Source organism: Muscardinus avellanarius (assembly GCF_963383645.1).
Source record: "Muscardinus avellanarius genome assembly, chromosome: 4".
NCBI lineage: Eukaryota > Metazoa > Chordata > Mammalia > Rodentia > Gliridae > Muscardinus > Muscardinus avellanarius.
The window spans coordinates 53584263-53605028 of NC_137789.1; the positions used below are offsets into that span (position 1 = coordinate 53584263).

The window sequence follows — 20766 nt, forward strand, 5'->3', positions numbered from 1 at the left end:
TCAATTGACCTTCTCTCCTGTGACCCTGTTATCTTCGGGAATATCTGTGTGCTTTGTATAACTGGTTAATGTATAGAGTGGTAAATGTTCAAAGTTAAGACTGATGTAATAAGAATGACTTTGCAACACAATAGTAGATAAGATACCCCCTACCCCTACCCTATTATCTTAAAACAGTCTGTACAAGTTACCTTAATGGATGGAAGCTGTAAATTCAAAAAGCATTATCAATGATGTAACAGAATGACTTGCAAAATGTTGTACAACTGCATAAAAATCTCACCGAAAGGGCGATCTTGGCCCTTGCCGCTTATGTGGATGAAGGGTCCAAGAATTGCCCACCAACCCAAATATCGAAGAACTCACAAGAGATGTAAGAATGCAAGCGAGGTTTATTGTCCCGGCTAGCCAGGGGTCGAGACCAAGACACTATGGCCGAGGTTCGACCCCTCCCCACTCCACGCTCTGAATTTTATAACCCTAGGAGGGAGTGGTTACACATGAGGGAGTGGTTACACAAGTCAGAGCCCGCCAACCTTAGAATACAACCAATCAGATACAAGGACAAACAAGTACAACCAATAATTTTAAAACATGCATCCACACACGTCAGAGCCTGCTCTGCCTTTCCCACCCACCTTGGCTGGGCCAGGCTCATCTCTGCACTGAAGAACAGATTATCTCTGCACTGGAGAGCAGATTAGCCTGGCCTTGTTTGCTGATCTAGCTCAGAGATATGCGGATGGGGTCCCATTTACAAAGACCTTGGCCTGCAAGCTGGAGATTAGAGGCTTTGACCTTGTGGGTCCCCTACCCTTGTCCTTGGATGGATCTTGATTTTATTTCCAATCCTACCCTACTTCTATCTTAACTATATTTTAATACCTTATTTCTAATTCTAATATGGGAGAAGACTTCTCTAGTTAACTTCTCATATAGGGGGGGGAAAGCACTTCTTCCAGCCTGCTTTCCAGCACCCCTACAGTGGAGACACATGCGCTTGGGTCCAGGTTCGAACCTGTAATAAAGTGTGGCTTGATGGACTAATAATTGGCTATGGACAGTTATTCTCGTCCAAATACACTACAACAAAGACACTGTTTCAAAATAAAAGTCCGGTGGCTTGGAGAAGGAATGCCCCTCGGTTCAATCCCTAGTAACCCCCCATGCATTCAAGTAGAAATCATATCTGGTTATTTTATTTATTTATTTTTTGGTGGTACTGAGGTTCCTGGAAACCCTTCTACTTCTGGGCTACACTCCAATGTACCAGTATTGGGAACGGCCTAGGAAGATTTGGGAAAGCTCTGATTATTAATATATTTCAAAAGAAGATGATTGATATTTCAAAAATAGTTGTATCAAAATGGCGGCAGACATGGGTGAAGGGCAGATCTGTGCAAGGACTTGATCTCTGTCTAAAACAGGCAGTTATTCCAATGTAAATTAACCTAGCTCAAAATAATTACCAAGTCAAGAGAGGAGAGCTAGGACTTCTGCTTTCTAAAGAGATTTACATGATGTTCCAGCGAGGATAGGGCAGGGTTTGACCTTGCCCTTCAGGAAAGGAGCCGCCTTGGCACTCCTGGTTGGGGGAGGTACCTTTCAGGGTTAAGGGGAGGTACCTTACAGGGACGTTCACTAAGTCAGAGTCACCCAAACAAGATGGAGGTCATGGGTATAAAAGGCCGAGTCCACGTGTAATCCCTTTGGTGTACTCATTCGAGTCATCCCTCCATGCCAGCATAGTATGAAGCTGTTCCTGTTCTCTGTATTTCCATCTTTTAATAAACTTCTTTAAATCTTCAGCAAGAGTTCGGGCTAATGTGTATTTATACTTAGCTCGGAACAAGAATCCGCGGTTTTTCTCTGTTTTTCCTGTTTGTGTGGTTGTGGTGGGGGAATTACTTCTTCCCTAACACACCAAACACATTTCAACCGCAACATCCAAGACCTATTTTTATACTTTTTAAATTTTGAAACAGGGTCTCTTAAGCCAGCGCGGCTGGCTTCGAACCTGCAAGATCCCTCTGCCTCCCAAGCGCAGGGATTACAAGCGTGCACCACCACTCCCGGTTATATATGGATATTAGAGGGCTCTTCTTGCTTTCACTGGTTGTCTGGTCAACCGGCTGACACTTTAATTGGCTGTTCTCATACAGCTACCAGGCTCCTCCTAAGTGCTTTTTTCCCCTTAGACAAAATCTGAGCCATAACTCCAGATGTTAGGCACTTAGGAGAGTAGCCCCTGGGTCTCCTAGACCTGTTTCTCCCAGTATGAAGACTGGTGAGGGGTCCTGGGCATGGGAAATTTGCCTCTCAGTATTTTGGGCCTGCTCTGCCTAAGGTAGGCACAGCTCCAGCTCTGTGTGGAAGCTGGCTGAACCTTTTGGTTCCAGGAATTTTATCAGTAGAACTTTTGAAAGGGTTAAGCAATCCTGAGAGTCCACCAAACCCTGTAAGATACCATTTCTCTTGACTGGGAGGAGAGGGGACAGGGATCCTTATTTGGGGCTGCAACCATCCAATGTGGACCTTCCCTCCATCAGGCTGAGCTGGAGGTGATGAAAGGTAAACATTTCCTGGCTAACTGTCACAGGCTTTTTTTGAGATTTTTTTTTTTTGTTGTTGTTGTTCTGTTTTAATAAATGTCTTATTTGCTGTATGCCATTCAGACAATTCTTAGATTTTAAGTAGATTTTAAAATAGTTTTCACCAGGTATAGTTATTTCATTGGGGAGCAGGTCTGCAAAGCTCCATTCCTTAAGTGGAGCCTGCACTCATTTTTTTTTTTTTAATCGTATTTGTTATTTTCTTCATGGCTGTGCCAGTATTGGGAATGGCCTAGGAAGATTTGAGAAAGCTATGATTATTTATTTCAAAAATTGAGTGAAGGGCAAATCTGTGCAAGGACTCGATTTCTGCCTAAAAGCAGGCAACTATTCCAATGTAAATTAACCTAGCTAAAAGTAATTAACAAGTCAATAGTAGAGGAGAACTATGCCTTTATCTAAAGACAGATCTACATGATTAGATAAGCTAGCTAAGATGGTAGGAGGGGTCGACCTTCATGAAAGGAGACACCTTGCCACACCTTGCTGGGGGAGGTACCTTACAGAGACATTCACTACGTCAGAATTATGTAAACAAGATGGAGGTCATGGGTATAAAAATCCTGGTCCACATGCTGTATCTTGGGAGTGGTGAGTTGGCCTGGGCCACCCTCTCCCCTCATGCCATTTTGGCATGGGGCGGTAACTATTTTCTGTATTTCTATTTTCTGTATTTCTATCTTTCTAATAAACTTCTTTAAATCTTCAGCAACTGTCCAAGCTATGCATATTTATTCTTAGCTTAGGACAAGAACCCACGGTAATTTTCTGTTTTTGGTCGTTTGGGGTTTTGTTGTGGTTTGAAGGAAAGTGTGTCTGGGACCCTAACAGGGGTCCCTGGGAACAATTTCCCCACAACCACATTCTCTCAATCTGTAACAATAGATACCCTAGTTAACTATAATTTGCATTTTAACTCATCATCCTTAGCTTAATACTAATGCAATCAGAAAAACTAGTATACTACAATATAGCTATTTTCTATCCTCAAATCTGTTGTCATATATGTACCAGTACTGGGAATGGCCTAGGAAGATTTGAGAAAGCTATGATTATTAATATATTTCAAAAATTGTGTGAGGGGCAAATCTGTTCAAAGACTTGGTTTCTGTCTAAAAGCAGGCAACTATTCCAATGTAAACTAACCTAGCTAAAAGTAATTAACAAGTCAATAGGAGAGGAGAACTAGGCCTTTTTCTATCTAAAGACAGATCTACATGATTAGATAAGCTAGCTAAGATGGTAGGAGGGGTCGACCTTCATGAAAGGAGACACCTTGCCCCACCTTCCTGGGGGAGGTACCTTACAGGGACATTCACTACGTCAGAATTACATAAACAAGATGGAGGTCATGGGTATAAAAAGTCCGGTCCACGTGCTGTATCTTGGGGGTGATGAATTGGCTCGTGCCACCCTCCCTCCATGCCAATTTGGCATGGAGCTGTAACTATTTTATGTATTTCTATCTTTTTAATAAACTTCTTTAAATCCTCAGCAACTGTCCAAGCTATGCGTATTTATTCTTAGCACAAGAACCCGTGGTTTTTTCTTCTGTTTTTGGTCGTTTTGGGTTTTGTTGTGGTTTGAGGGAAAGTGTGTCCAGGACCCTAACAGGTCCCCAGGTACAGTTTCCTCACAACCATACTCTCCCAAACCCGTAACAATATATATTCACATCTGTTATGAAATCAAGTTTTAGTTCTTTTATCATTTTCTAGGTAATATTAGTCTTTTAAATAAACACTTAAGCATGTATCTTATCTTTAATAATTAATGCTCATCTTTTCCAGTGGATTTGTGTCTAATATTTCCTCTCAGCCTGTAAGATTTTTTGTTTTTGAGCAATTCTCTTAAAGCAGTTTGGTTAGCAATGTTACTGAGTCTTCACTAGAATCTAGGAAGGTTTTTATCACGTATTGTTTCATGAGCAGTTGGCTGTTATGTTGTAATTTCTGTGTCAGATAAATCTTAGTTTTTGGCTTTCATGATTTTCCCAACAAATTAAGCATAACATGTCTAGGTTTGATTCTCTTTTTATCATAGGCTTTATCAAAAACTTGTTTGTAGGTTACTCATTATAAATCAAATTTAGTAAGTTTTCATCAATTATTTCCCTAAATATTTGCTGTCTTCTGAAATTCTCATGACATGCACTGGTATATCTGACATTGTTCCAAAGATGTCAGTGTACCAGTATTGGGAACAGCCTAGGAAGATTTGGGAAAGCTCTGATTATTAATATAAAAAGAAAATAATTGATATATTTCAAAATAGTTGTCAAAATGGGGGCTGACATGGGTAAAGAAAGGACTTGATTTCTGCTAAAAATGGCAGCTATTCTAATGTAAATTAACCTAGCTCAAAGCAATTAACCAGTCAATAGGAGAGGAGAACTAGGCCTGTCTCTATCTAAAGACAGATACATGATTGGATAAGCCAGCTAAGATGGTAGGAGGGGTCAACCTTCATGAAAGAAGACACCTTGCCACCTTGCTGGTGGAGGTACCTTATAGAGACCTTCACTATGTCAGAGTCACGCAAACAAGATTTAGATCATGGGTATAAAAGGCCGAGTCCACGTGTAAGCCCTTTGGTGTATTCATTTAGAGTCACCCCGCCCCATGCCATTTTGGCATGGGGCTGTATGTCTATTTTCTGTGTTTCTATCTTTCTAATAAACTTCTTTAAATCTTTAGCAACGGTCCAAGCTATGCATATTTATTCTTAGCTTAGGACAAGAATCCACGGTTTTTCTTCTGTTTGGGGTCGTTTTGGATTTTGTTATGGGTTGGGGGAAAGTGTGTCTGGGGCCCTCACAGGGGGTTCCCGGGAAACAGTTTCCACAAACCATATTCTCCCAATCTGTAACAGTCAGTATGAAGCTTATCCATAACGAAAACTTTCTCTTTAAGAAACATTTGATTGCCAGACATGGTGGTACACATTTGTAATCCCATTACTTGGGGAGCTAAGACAGGATCATAGATTCTTGGCCAGGCTCAGCTACTTAGTGAGGCCCTCTGCAACTTAGTGAGACCGTTTCAAGATAAAGAATAAAAATTAGGACTGGAGTTGTGGCTTGAAGGCAGAATGTCCCTGGGTTCTATTCCTGGTAACACCACCAAAAAAAAAAAAAAAAAAAAAAGATTTTTTGTTTCCATTTACTTTTTAAAATTTAGCTTATTATCAATATTAGTTTTTTGTTGCAGTAATGGGGATTGAATCCAGGGGCATTCTATCTTCAAACAACCCCAGCCTGTTTTTTTTTTTTTTTTTTGAGACAGGGTCTCACTAAGTTGCGGAGAGCCTAAGTAGCTGAAGCTGGCCACAAACCCGGATTATCCTGTCTCAGCTTCCCAAGTACTGGGATTACAAGCATGCCCGGCCTTAACAATATTAGTTTTATTTTTTTATTTGGTGGTACTAGGGGTGGAACCCAGAGGCTTTCTACCTCTGGGCTATGCTCCCAGACCTTTTTCTATATTTTATTTGGAAACAGGGTCTCACTAAGTTGCTGAGAGCCTAAGTAGCTAAGGCTGGCTTCGAACCTGCGTGATCCTCTTGTCTCCGCCTCCCAAGCGCGGGGATTACAAGCGTGCGCCACCACGTCCAGCTCAATATTAGTTTTAAAAGTATACTATTTTGTCGGGCGTGGTGGCGCACGCTTGTAATCCCCGCGCTTAGGAGGCAGAGACAGGAGGATCATGCTGGCTTAAGAGACCCTGTTTCCAAATAAAATATAAAATAGGTCTGGGAGTGTAGCCCGGAGGTAGAAGGGCTTCCAGGAACCCCAGTACCCTCCCCCCCCCAAAAAAAGTAATATTTTCTTCCTCTCAGAAACAGAAAGGGGTATAGCACTTATAGTTTCCTTCTGCATGTACAGTGTAAGAGGTGACAAATTTGAAACAGAAATAAACAACCCAATATGAGTGTTTCCAGTTGTAACTTCACAACTATTTTCATATATAGTGATTTAAAATAAGCAGGGAACAATAATATTCCTCTTCTAGAATAGACAATATTTACAAAACCTTAAATGTAATCTTTAATGAAAAGTCAGATGCATTATAAAAAGGCATAAATTATGAGTGATGTGGAGATGGCTACACGTGCTTTGTTAAAAATACCACATCTTTTATCATACAGATTTCAAATACTTTTGGACTATATCTTATAAGCATGTTAAAAGAATGGAGCTACATCAGCTAAAGGATAACCAATAAATATAATTAGTTCTTCAACACAATAATGTTAACAACAGTGATTAAAAGTTTCCCTTATGAAGCAAAAATACTAATCTTCATTTACAAATTTGTAGGCGAATGTGCAATAACCAAACAATGTATAGCACAGAAACAAGAAGTGTCATAAATCTATTATGATAGGGTTTTCTAATATACATAATTATAAAAAATTTATTATAAAAACCTACATATACAATTAATAAATACTTGATCAAAAGTCTGTTACTACTATTACAATATTTAATCATTTTTACAATAGGTCTTTTGGTCCATTTCAATTAAATTTGTTCTCAGGTCCATCACATTTCTTTCTGAATTTCATTTAGAGCACAAGCAAGTTGCTTAATTTTTAATTCCATTGCTTTTTTGTTCTTGCATGTTTCTTCCAGAAGTTCACGCATTTCTTCTTCAACTCGATGAACCTAAATTAACATGTAAATTTTACATTTTAATTTCCTAAAGAAAATGTACTTTAAAAATGCATTCTAAAAGAAAAAAGTAAAGACCCCATTCTTAGGCATTTTGTATTTAATGTGATAAGGTTAGTAAAATGTAACTTGTCCAAATACTAATAGAGAAAATACAATGTTTATATATTATACAAAGTACTTTCACGTATATTATCTTTTTCATAAGGTCCTTGTGAAAAAGACATGATAGTATATCCTAACTATTTCAGAGCATAGTAAATTTGTTTAAGGTTCTGTAATTCTAATTAGTGAGGATATAAAACCAGTTTTCTGACAATCTTCTGTTCTGTGCTGCCTATACATGCTGAGTCATAAGTTCAACTTAAACACGAGTTTCCTTATAGATCTTTAAAACTGAAACAATCTCACACTCAAAAGAAATTTTTTTAAATAAATTTTTATTGGTGCATTGTGTTCATACATCTTAATGGGATAAAACACATAGCTGGGCGCGGTGGTGCACGCTTGTAATCCCAGCATTCGAGAGGCTAAGACCGGAGGATCGTGGTTCACGGACAGCCTCACAGCTACTTAGTGAGGCCCTCTGCAACACAGTGAGACCCAGTTTCAAAATAAAGAATAAAAAATAGGGCAGGGGTGTAGCTTGGAGGTCAAATGCCCCTGGGTTCCATCCCCAGACCCGCAAAACAAAATAACAAAACAAAACAAAAAAAAACACACACAAAAAAAAACTTGTGGAGATACATGCACACATCACCCAATTAGCCCTTATCCAATCCCCATCCCATTCCCTCCTGCTTCCTCCTTCCCATGCTTGGTTTAGTGATTGACTTTGATGTGTTTATGTACATCATGTGCTTTAAAGAGTTTCCATCTTCCCCCTCCCATCCCCTCAGATAGGTCACCTTAATTGCTCCTCTATAAGATCTCTTTCTTATCTAGAGTTCCTCCTGATATTCATTTCTCAAAAGAAATTTTCCCCCCAAATCCCAGATACATCAGACATGACAAATGTCTTCACTAATCTGATAAACTATGCAACCATCATAAAAGAAAACTTTTTATTGTAGCATTCCTAAAAGTGCTATTGATTATGCATTATAATCTCTCTGAGGTCATTTTATCATTTATTCCTAACCTATATTTTGCTAGGATCTTTGTATTTGATACTCTTAACTTCTGTTTGAAACTCTCTCCTATAATACAATAAGCACTCCTGATACACCAATATGACCATCAATTTCTGTTTACTTTGATCTTAAATTTTAAAATAGATTTCTTTTCCTGTAGAGAACTATTATTTTATTCTAACTTAAACCATCACCTCTATGTCATGTCTGAGCATTCCCTCCTCCACATACATATCTCATTATCACATTTAGGCTCTAATTCTATTTTTCCAACTCTTCAACAAACTGTTCTCTTTATTACTTCATAATGGCAGGATTTCCAACACAGAACTCAGTATTTCCCTTTCAACTAGGGGCATAGTCTTATACTTTATTACCTGATATACCCTTGCTAAATGTTAAATATAACACCCAAAATATCTATTGACTTGAAATAACCAAAAGTTAAAAGCTAAAACTTTACTATAATTATTTCCAAAGTCCTTACGGCTTCACTTCTTCTTTATGTTTGCATAGAGTCCTGAGGGTAAGTTCACTTGAACACACTACATTAATTAAATCAAATGGAGTACTTTTTTACCCAGGGCCTTCCACTTGCCAGGTAAGTGCTCCACTGAGCTACACCTCTAGGCCAAGTTGGAACATTGCTTCACTTTTTTTTGTTGTACTCTTTTACAGCTGCTCATTTCTGAATCTCCAGTCTTAGATACCTTAGTTTCCTATCCCTTCAAAATTACAGAAAAGTGGAAATTCACAACTATCCCTGATTCTACTGCATCTTAAAGGGGTGGGATCACATCAGTCACCTAAAATTTAAAAAATAACTGAGTCTCAACCCAGCAATATCTGAGAGGAACCTCCTGAATGTGTATTATTAAAAAGCTTCCTAGCCAGGCGTGGTGGCGCACACTTGTAATCCCAGCATTCAGGAAGCTGAGACCGGAGGATCGCGGTTCGCGGACAGCCTCAGCTACTTAGTAAGGCCCTCTGCAACTCAGTGAGACCCTGTTTCAAAATAAAGAATAAAAAATTGGGTAGTGGGTGTAGCTCAGAGGTCAAATTCCTCTGGGTCCCATCCCCAGACCTGAAAAAAAAAAATAAATAAAAATAAAAAACTTCCTGGGATATTCTGATGTTTGCCTTTTCACATCACCCCAAACTCATTCCCTTTGTCAACCATAAGATGATACAGCAGATAGTCTTGAGTCATAATTAATTATTCATTGAGAACTTTCTCAATGTAGTGATGAATTATGTTTAACACTTTCATATTCTCACCTTGCCTATGTTTTAAGGTAATGATCAAGATGAATTTTTTTTTTTTGTGTGGTACTGGGAATTGAACTCAGGGGCATTCTACCTCTGAGCTACACTCCCAGCCCCATTTTTATTCTGAAACAGGGCTCACCAAGTTCTCAAAGGCCTCATCAAGTGGCCGAGGCTAGCTTTAAACCTGTGACCCTCTGTCTCAGCCTCCCAAGTACTGAGATTTCAAGCTTGCACCACCACACCCAGCAAAGATGAAAATTTTTATCCGGAGATCAGGAAGCAGGTACACAATGGATCACACAATTTTGTTTTCATTAGAATTATGTTCCACAATAAGTTTTACCAAATATGGCGCCATCATAGTTTTGGCAACATCCTATTAGGTTGTAAGATCATGCTGCCTTTTCTTTTTATAATTTCCAAAGACCTAATTTGTTTAGCTATAACTGTTTAATTTAATCCTCATTATCAGAGCGAATTTTACTTACAGTACCTTTAAATTTGCTGAATCAATACATCTCTGCTTTTCACTTGCCAGTTGTATTATTTCAGCTTGATGAGCTTCAACAATTGCATCAACTTGTTTTTTAAAGGCATCGTCCATACTATGAAGCTTATCCATTGCATCTCTTAAAAATGGCAAAAAACCACAACAATCTCATATTCATATGTGTGCATGTAGAAGGCCTGTGTATGGTTTTTTTTTGGGGGGGGGCTGTCCACATTTCATTATGTTGTTGCCAATCTATCTTGACATGAGAAGTGATCATTAAACTATATTACATAAAATTACTTTAGAAATTTATATACATAAAACCTTATTTCCTCTTGAGTACATTCTATAGAATCCACACAACAATGGCAGCAGGGTATATATTTTCTTTTCTCTCTTTAGAAATATTCTGAGCTTCTGCAGGCTGACTACTATTTAAGTTTGCCTCAGCTTCTTTAGGAGCTCATTGCTCCTGGTAGTCGAGTTACTCTCCTCCAAACTCTACTTATAATAACCAAAATATCACTGCTTTCATTCGAACAGTCATAATTAAAACAATAATCACAAACTAAATACTCATACAATAATTGCTATATGTCAAAAACCATTCTAGCCACTATATAATTCAAATAAACCATAAATATTCATAATTTGTAACAGATATATATGTCAAATTCATATCTAACCTTTAGGTGTGAACTGTATTCATTTTCTAGATAAAATAGAAATAAAGTTATAGGCAAATAAGTATGTTCTATATATTTTTTGGCACTTCTCTCTTTATTATACATATTTAACCATTCCAATTCAGTGTTTACATTTAAAATTGGTCCCACATCCGCTAGGATTTAATGCTTACTTTTGTAGTTCAATACTTTTATCTCTTTCTGCTTTAAGTGTCCTTTCCTTGTTTTCAAATTTTTCTTTTACTTCTTTTACTTGTGTTTCAAGATGACTTAGAAGTTCTCCTTTATCATGCCACTTCTGATTAAGTGTACTAATATGAAAAGAAATAGTTTTATAAGTAGATTAGGTATATGAAATTATTATGCCAATATTTTTTCTCAGGGGGAAATACTCTAATACCTGTAAGCTTTTCTAATTTCCTCAAGTTCTAATTCCTTTGCTTTCAATTGTTGTTTTAGTTTTTCCTTTCTTTCATTGTGTTTTTCCAGCTTCTCAATTACGTTATCCAGTTGTGAACATTTTTCATCAAGTTGTTCTTGAGTACATTTTTCTATTTCAATGATCTTTTCTTGTAACATTTTTATTTCTTCATCTTTTTCTTGTAAACACTTTAAGAAAAAAAACAGTATTTTTACTGTCCTTAAGTGTTTCATATTTTAATTAGATATGGTTTATATTATCATTTAAAGGAATATTTGCTGGATGTGGTGGTTCACACTTGTAATCCCAGTACTTGGGAAGCTGAGACAGGAGGATCACAGGTTCTTGGCCAGCCTCAGCAACCTCTTGAGGCTCTTTGCAACACAGTGAGACCTTGTTTCAAAATAAAAACAAAATAATTCAGGCTAGGTTGTAGCTTAGAGGTAGAATGCCCAAGTTCAATCCCCAATGTACACACACACACACACACACACACATTAAATACAAAAATGTTAGATTTTCTTGTGACTTCTAATCTCTTATTGACACTGAGTACTTCCAGTTTCTACAAAGGGCTTCATAAAAATTTCCATAAAATTCTGAAGTAAAATTTAAGTAAGAAATATCAGGTAGCACTTTAAGAGCAAGTATTCCCTTGTTATCATAAAAGAAAACATGATATCCTGTCTTATATTCTACAACAGTTGGGAATCATTGAGATAATTATTTTTTGGATATATGATCCACAAAATTTCAAATTTACCACTTGTTCTTTTCCCAATGTCATACTTACACTTTTTAATTTTCTAATGGTTTCAGTTTGGTCTTCTATGATTTTGCTCTTTATTCGTAATGCATCACTGTCACTTTCATTTGCCTTTCTCAGAGATTCATTCTCCCTACATAAACTTTCGATCTGGGCCTCCAATTTTCCACGATTTTGGGATAGACATGACCCTAAGAAACAAATCATAATCAATTAGAAACATTAATATACTTTGGAGGTTTTGTATTTTATAAAAATTTAATCTAACAATATATATAATATATTGTAAAATATAGTAAATCAAAACTGAAGAAAAGCTCAAAGCATAAGTATAGAGAGAAGAGCAAACAAAAAGCCCGAACACTTGGGCTATTTATTTATTTATTTATTTATTTATTTATTTATTTATTGTACTAGGGACCGAACCCAGGGGCATTCTACCTCTGAATTATACTCCCAGTCATTTTTACTTTTGAATAGGGTCTTGCTAAATTGCTGAGGCTGGCCTCAAACCTGCTATCCTCCTCTCCCAGCCTACCAAGTGTTGGGATTATAGGCATGCGCCACCATGCCAGCTATACTGGGCTATTAACGTAAAATACTGAATAAAATTAAGAACAAATAACTCAGAAATGTAATATTTAAGTCATATTCTGGCATTCAAACAGATAAAATAATATTAAAAATGTGTAAAGGAAATGGATAAATGGGCAATGCGCCATTAATAGCAACATTTAGCTTTTCATAATTTTAAGGTATCTATAAATACCATAAAACAGTATATTATCTCTTGCTTTACAGTAATTAGAAAAGGAATGAGACTGAGGGTTTACCCAAATCTAAAGTAGCTTTCATTCATATACTATTTTACATTTCTGTAGGCACAAAAGTGTTAATGTTACTAAGAGTTAAAAACAATCTCATACTGTACAAATAATTTAAAATCATTGTATAAGAATGATTTTTAATAATTTATTTAGCTATACTGTTGTAAAGGTATATATAGTTCAGAAAAGTGAACAAATTATATTGGGAAGAAAAAAATGCCAGAAATAAAGCATTTTAAATGATTTCCCCATAAAGAAACGATAAAATATCTGAGGAGAGATTTTTTTCTTTTATGTGATCCTGGAAATTGAACTAAGGAGCATTCTACGTCCAAGCTACATTCCCTGTCCCTTTAAAATTTTTGTTTGTTTTGAAACAGTCTTGCTATACTACTGAGACTATCCTTGAACTTGTAATCTTCCTGTCTCAGCCTCCCAACTGTGATTGCAGGTGTGTACCACCATGCCCAGATGAGGAAAGATATTTTTATCTTTATTTAAATATTACAAAATATATACATGTATCTAAACATTCCAGGGAATCCTATGAATATATAATTTTTTGTTTTCACGTATCAGTTAAAAATCTTAGCGAGGTGTGGTGGCGCACACTTGTAATCCCCGCACTTGGGAGGCGGAGAAAAGAGGATCTCGCAGGTTCAAAGCCAGCCGCGTTGGCTTAAGAGACCCTGTTTCCAAATACAAAGTATAAAATAGGTCTGGGAGTGTAGCTCTGAGGTAGAAGGGCTTCTAGGAATCCCAGTACTACCACCAAAAAAAAAAAAAACAAACAAAAAAACAAACAAAAAAAAAACCTTAAATAAAAAATATCAGAGCTAAACCAGGAATGGTGGTGCACGTTTGTAACGCCAGCATTTGGAAGGCTGAAACAACACACACACACGCACGCACGCACGCACGCGCTATTTTCTTTTGGTGGCACTGGGGTTCCTGGAAGCCCTTCTACCTCTGGGCTACATTTCCAGACCTATTCTTTATATTTTTATTTGGAAACAGGGTCTCTTAAACCAGCACGGCTGGCTTCAAACCTGCACGATCCTCCTGTCTCTGCCTCCCAAGCATGGGGATTACAAGCGTGCGCCACCATGCCCGGCTCTAGAGCTATAATTTAATTGGTATAAACTACTTCCCATTTCCCCAAGAAGCTGTCATTTCTGTTTGGCTAGCAAATGCCGACTTATTCTTCAAGATAAAGTGCCATCTCTTTCCTTGGCATTTCTAGGCAAGTAGCCCTTTTGTCTCCAGTACTCAAAATTGCTGATTTTAAAAATGGCTATTTTTCTTTGAAAATTTGAGATTTTTACCCTGTTGTGCCAGCTCATGTCCCCATACTTTTCTTTCTGTCCTTAAACCATAAATTAGTGATTCCTTGGCTGCTAGCTCGGAAATAAGCTGAACTTTTTCATGCTTGAGAAGTTCTATTTGAATGCTCTTCTGCTTGTCATCTTCAATCAGAATTTCAAGTGTGTTGATTTGATTCTGTATACTCCCCAAAATTGAAGAAAAAGCAATTATAAGTGATTTTTATTTCTACTTTTTGCATCTTATGAGAAAAACATTATTTAAGCGAATACAAAGTAAATGCTGACAATTTTTTTTATCAGAAGTTTGTTTTATTAACTGCAGATAAACACAGATCATAAAATAAAAAGTCAAATTTCAAGAGATGGCTCTTTTAAACACTTTCAATTTTATCCTAAGATCCTAAAAGAGAAATTATACTTGTAATATTTAAAATTTCTCATGAAACATTTATACCAACAGTGTTAAAATTTCCTTCCAAAAGTTCACTTATCATGGCAAAGTAGTACTGTTTAGTCAAGAAAACAGCAATAAAGACATTAATTTAAAAACTATTATAGTTATGTATATCTCAAAACAGTACCAGCACCACCATCACTACCATGACAGAATTAATAATAGCAATCCAGGTGGTGTTTCCCAAACTTCAGTCACTTAAGTATTATTTTCCCAATTGTGTCACCTGTACAATTGGTTGCTTATTTAGTATGTTTCCTAAAATTAATTATAAGTTGGACTTTTCTCATATGCATCACAATATATAATTAGTATCTTTATTTTTTTTATTTTTGTAGTACTGGGGATGGAACCAAGGGGCTTTTCTACCTCTGGGCAATACTCCCAGATCTATTTTATATTTTATTTGGAAACAGGGTCTCACTAAGTTGCTGACAGCCTCATTAAGTAGCTGAGGCTGGCTTCGAACCTGTGTGATCCTCCTGTCTCAGCCTCCCAAGTGCTGGGATTACAAGTGTGAGCCACTACGCCCGGCTAATAATTAGTATCTTTAAAGTTCATTTTGTATAGTTTCTAAAAATCATAACAAGATTAAAGAAATGATGTAAAAAATAAAGGAAAATAAAATGTTACAAAGCCTTACCTGTAAATTTGCTGCTGTTTCCTGTTTTAATTTGGAAACTTCTGCGAGTTTTGTTTTTTGTTCCTTGACCATACAGGTTAGATCTTTGATTAAAGAGGAAGACTCGTTTTCTTTTCGTTGAGCCCAAACAAGAGCATGTTTGCTCTTGGCTAACTCAGTTGCAACATTTTCAAAGCCATCTTTAACCTGTATTTGAAAATTGCATTATAAATGGAAGCTCTCCAATAGTAATTAGAAAATATTTGCTTCTGGAAACAGTTAACATGTTTCATTTTTAGAATCACAGTTTTAGAAAAAAAAAAAAAAAAAAGACAAAAAGTCACTAATTTCCAGATGATGAAACAGATCCAGGGAAGTCATTCATTTCTTTAAAGTTACAGAGGAAAATCAGTGGATCTAAAACCAGCATTCATTAATTTGTCAAATATTACTGAGGTTCTGGTGCCACCTGTTGTTGTAGGCATGGAATATATCAATGATCAATGTATGCTAAAATCTCTCCCTCTGGAAACGATACATTCTAGTGGGTAAGGACTAATAGTAAGCAGTAAACATAATAAACTAGGTCTCATGTTAGAGGATATTACGTATTTGGGTAAAAAGAAGTTAAGAGGGATGTGAAGTGTTGGGAGAGGCAGGTACAGTTTAAATGGCATAATCACTAATAACACAGCTGCAATAACTTGAAGGAGGGAGCTGTGCAAATATGTGGGGAAAGTGTCTTAAGCAGGAACATGCCTGCCATGTTGGAGGAAAAGCACCGAAAGCTGGTGTCATTGGACTGGCATCGAAGGAGGGAACAGGAGGAGATTATATCCAAGGACTAGATTATAGAGGGTTTTGAATATCACTCTGAATAAAACGGAGGGACAATAGAGGTTTCTGAGGTGAGAACTCAGGTTACCGAATGTGCATTTTAACAGAACACAGCACCTGCTGTGGTCAGTATAAACAGAAAGGGGAACAGGATGAAAGTAGGAAGATCAGCCAAGTGTGGTGGTGCACTCTTGTAATCCCAGCACTTGGGAGGCTAAGAAAGAATTGCAGGTTTATGGTGGGCCCCAGCAACCTGTGAGGCTCTCCACAATTTTAGTGAGATACTGTTTCAAAATAAAGAATAAGCTGGCAGTGGTGGGGCATGCTTGTAATCCCAGCATTTGGGAGGCTGAGATAGGAGGATCATGGTTTAGGGATCAGCTACTTAGTGAGGTACTTTGCAACTCAGTGAGACTCTGTTTCAAAATAAAAATAAAGAGTAAAAACTAGGGGATGGGGGTGTAGCTCAGAGATAGAATGTCCCATTTCATCCCCAGTACCACACACACACATACACGCACATACACAGAATAAAATAGAACTGGAGGTGTAGCTCAGAGGTAGAATGCCCCTAGGTTAGAAAAAAAAATAAAGCCCCTGGGTTCACAAGGGAGGGGGGAAGAAAGGAGAAAGCAGTACGATCAATTAAGAAGTCTTTAACATAACACAGATGAAAGATGATGTGACATATCAGGGTGGCAGTCAGGTATTAAGAAATGATTATATTTTAAAAATAAAATAATGGTAACACACTCTCTTGCACTGGATATGGAGTGCCAGAGAAAGAGTTGATAATTCTAATTTTGGACTTAAGCATTTAGAAGGATTAGTGTCATTAAATGAGATAGGAAGACCACTGATGTAGAAGGTTTGGGGGGAAAGTCAGCAGAGTTCAGTGCAGACTTTAATTTTATTTTTGGTACTGAAGATTGAACCCAGGAGCAATCTACCTTCAAGCTACACCTTCAGCCCTTTTTAATTTTGAAACGGGGTTTTACCAAGTTGCTGAAGATCTCACTAAGTTGCTAAGGTGGGCCTCAAACTTGTGATCCTATCTCAGCCTCCTGAGTACTGAGATTGCAAGTGTACTCCACCACACTAAATTTATGTATAGATTTTATACAGGTGGTTATAAGTACAAGTTTGAAATTCAAGCAAAAGATCTAGGCTGAAGATATAATAATTGATGCTACAATTGTACCAAGAGACTGAGGTATCTAGAAAAGGATTAAAACCTGGACATTCCAATAATAATTTTGGAGAAAATAAGAGAAACCAATAATACAGACTGTAAAGTGAAATAACAAAAAGTCAAGAAAACTTGTAATCACAGCATTTGGGAGGCTGAGACAGGAGGATCCGGGTTCACAAGCAGCCTCAGCTACTTAGTGAGGCTCTCTACAACTTAGTGAGATCCTGTTCCAAAATAAAGAATAAAAAATAGAGCTGGGGAGGTATACCTCGGAGGTAGAATGACCCTGGGTTCCACCCCCAGTACCTCAAAAAAAAAAAAAAAAAAAAAAATCAAGAGAGGGTGTGCTGGTAATTAAGTGAAGAAAGTCTGGAGAAGAAGGAAGAGATCAGTTCTGAGATCAGTTCTGTTACATGTTGGGCCTTGATAAGATCAGATGAAGACTAAGTTGATGATTTTTAGTATGGATTTTGTGAGTGACTACAACTACAGCATTGCTAGTACTGCAGGAAAAATAGAATTAAAATAGAATTAGAATAGGTGAGAGGGAGAGATGTAGAGAAATTAGTGGCAGCAAACACATATATTTGAGATGTTCTATTAAAAATGAAAGCAGAGAAGAAAGGCAGTGGCCAAATAGGATTAAGTGTTCTTGAGATGCGAGAAATCATAGCATGCATGTATGCTGAAGGAAATGATCCAACAGAGAGTGGGAAACTGCTGATGTAAGAGAGAAGGAAGATTTGTTGTGGGCATATCCTTTAACAGGCAAAAGGAAATGGGATCTAGCATATACCTTGTGGGACTGGCCTTAGGAGCAAAATTGTTCCTCTACAGCAGGGGTTGCCAAACTTTTTCTGTAAAGAGCCAGATAGTAAACTGTTAGGCTTTGCAGGCTAGGCCTATGGTTTCTATTGCAAATACAAACTTGAGGCAATATATAAACAAACAAGTGCGGCTCCTTCCCAATAAAATTTACTTAAAAAAAAGGCATGGGCCATATCCAGCCTGAGATCTTTAATTTTGCCAATCCCTGCGTAATAAGGAATTTCAGATTTTCCCATTCTTATCAAAGTGCTCTTAATAATGTGTTTGCAACAGCAATGAAGAACAGCTATTACTTAAGTGAGGAAACTAAGGCTCTAAGAATTTATGTAATTTAGAATCATAGCCAAGTTGGACATGGTGGTGTAAGCCTGTAATCCCAGTACTTGGGAGGCTAAGACAGGAGGATTGTAAGTTTGAGATCAGCCTCAGCAACTTAGTGAGACTATTTCAAAATAAAAAAATAAAATAAGGCTTGGGGTGCAGCTCAGAGGTAGAATACTCCTGGATTCAATCGCCAGCAAAACACACACACACACACACACACACACTGTATAGCCAACATGTAAATAAAGCTAGCATTATAAAATTTAGTCTTCTTATCAAACTGTAATGTGCTGATTCTGTTTTCAATAAAAAGCTAATGCCAATTCTTACATTTTTAAATCTTCTAGCTTCAACACTTAAAGCAATACGAAATTCATTTTCTAAATCCATATACTGCTGGTTTAATACATCAATTTTCTCATGGTATTCTTTTATTTCTTGCTCATGTTTTCTCTCTTCTTTGGCTATTTCCTTAGCTAAGACATCCTGGAACTCAGCATCAGTAATAAACTCCCTTGTTTCAAGTTCTTTCCTGGAATGAAAAATGAATACAAATCAAATGATGCTACCCCTTAAAAAGAAAAAAAAATTAAAAGTCTTTAGTTTTTAATATTCTACATTCTTTAATATTAACTTAAGATCACCTTCTTACTTTTAAACACAGAAATTTAGAATAGGTATGTTTAGTAAAAATATCAGGTGTATATATGTATATGCAGTGATGATGGGGATCTAAGGAATATGTCAAATCTTTTTTTTAAAAAAATTTTTATTGGTGCATTGTTGTCATACATCTCAATGGGATAAAAAAAACTTGTGCAGATCTACATGCACACATCACCCAATCAGCCCCTTCCCAATCTCTAACCCCTTCTTTCCCCCTCCCTCCTACCCATGCTTGGCTTCCTGATTGACTTTAACTTCACTGAAATTGTTCAGTCATCCTATGGCTTCAAAAATACTTCAGGTGCATTTCCATTGGTCTGTTTTTGACCTAGATAGAGTCTGGTTGGTACTGATGATTGTTTAACAGAAAAAGTCAGTTAAAGTATAAAATTATTTACAAATCTTTTCATACAGGACTGGTCTTTTTTGAGCCAGGATTTTGCTATGTTGCTTAGGCAGGTTGGTCTCCAACTCCTGGGCTCAAAAGATCCTCCCAAATGTAGGGCTGGAGGCATATACCAGTGTGCCTGGCTCTGTGGCTTGATTTTAAATTTTAAGTTCATACTTTAGAATTCTCCATTATTTTTCTGCAGAATTCAAACTTATAATACAAAATCATTATTTTCACTTTGGGCTTCTTTAAAATGTAAAGAGAAAAATTAAAAAAAAAATCTGTTAAGAAATCTAGGTACAAACTTCTGGCTTCCTGTGACTATTTCCCAATTTTTTCTTATCTTCCACACTCATGACGACAGTTTTTCTTAGAGGGTCAAAATTTACTTCATGCATTAAAAACTTTTGAGCTGGGCGTGGTGGTACATGCTTGTATCCCAGCATTTGGGAGACTGAGACAGGAGGATGGTGGTTCAAGGACAGCCTCGGCTACTTAGTGAGGCCCTTTGCAACTCAGTGAGACCCTGTTTCAAAATAAAGAATATTAAAAAAATTAGGACTGGGGTATAGCTCAGAGGTAGAATGCCCCTGCGTTCTACCTTCAGTACCACACACACACACACACACACACACACACACACACACACACAAAGTACAGAAACAAAACTGGTTTGAGAATTAATGCAATTAACCACAACAAGCTTATAATTCAACAGGTAGACAGTAAGTAGATGACTAGAAAAAAATGTTCAAGTTCCTGTGGACTCTACACAGCAGGAGTAGCCTGCTGCCCTTTTCTTTGTAAATAAACTTTTATTGGAACATAGCCACATCCAGTTCTTTAAATATTATATATGGAGACAAAGGAAAAGTTAGGTATGGCCTACAAAACTACGTGGCTCTTTAGAGAAAAAAATCTGTGCCGGGTTTGTGTCTGTAATCCTAGTACCTGGGATTCTGAGACTGGAAGATCACAGATTCAAAGCCAACGAGGGGTAACACAGTGAGAACCTGTTTCAAAATAAAGAGGGCTGAGAATGTATCTCAAAAGTAGAATGCTCTGGTTCAATCCCTAGTACCCAAATGCACGCTCTTCCCTACCCCCCCAAAACCTGTTGATCCTTGGTTCAGAAAAATAAAAACTAAACAATTTAACAAGTAGTTACTTGGAAGTCAATTAAAACAGATTTCTCTATAAACAATGTTAATTTTTTGGTTGGGTTTAGAGGAATGTAAAATAAGCTTC

General features: G+C 37.2%; 1 protein-coding gene across 4 annotated transcripts in view; it reads right to left on the reverse strand.

The window, feature by feature from the left end:
- Positions 1-7155: 7155 nt before the first annotated feature.
- LRRCC1 (leucine rich repeat and coiled-coil centrosomal protein 1) overlaps positions 7156-20766 on the reverse strand; it is a gene marked incomplete at both ends in the record, with an annotated part of 29222 nt that continues 15611 nt past the window's right edge. For all 4 annotated transcript variants that reach the window (XM_080694036.1, XM_080694035.1, XM_080694034.1 and 1 more), the window contains 8 exons: positions 7156-7278; positions 10180-10315; positions 11039-11176; positions 11266-11474; positions 12080-12243; positions 14205-14379; positions 15302-15487; positions 18792-18993. In XM_080694036.1, the coding sequence (XP_080550162.1) occupies positions 7156-7278; positions 10180-10315; positions 11039-11176; positions 11266-11474; positions 12080-12243; positions 14205-14379; positions 15302-15487; positions 18792-18993 (1333 nt within the window). The remainder of the gene's footprint in view (positions 7279-10179; positions 10316-11038; positions 11177-11265; positions 11475-12079; positions 12244-14204; positions 14380-15301; positions 15488-18791; positions 18994-20766) is intronic.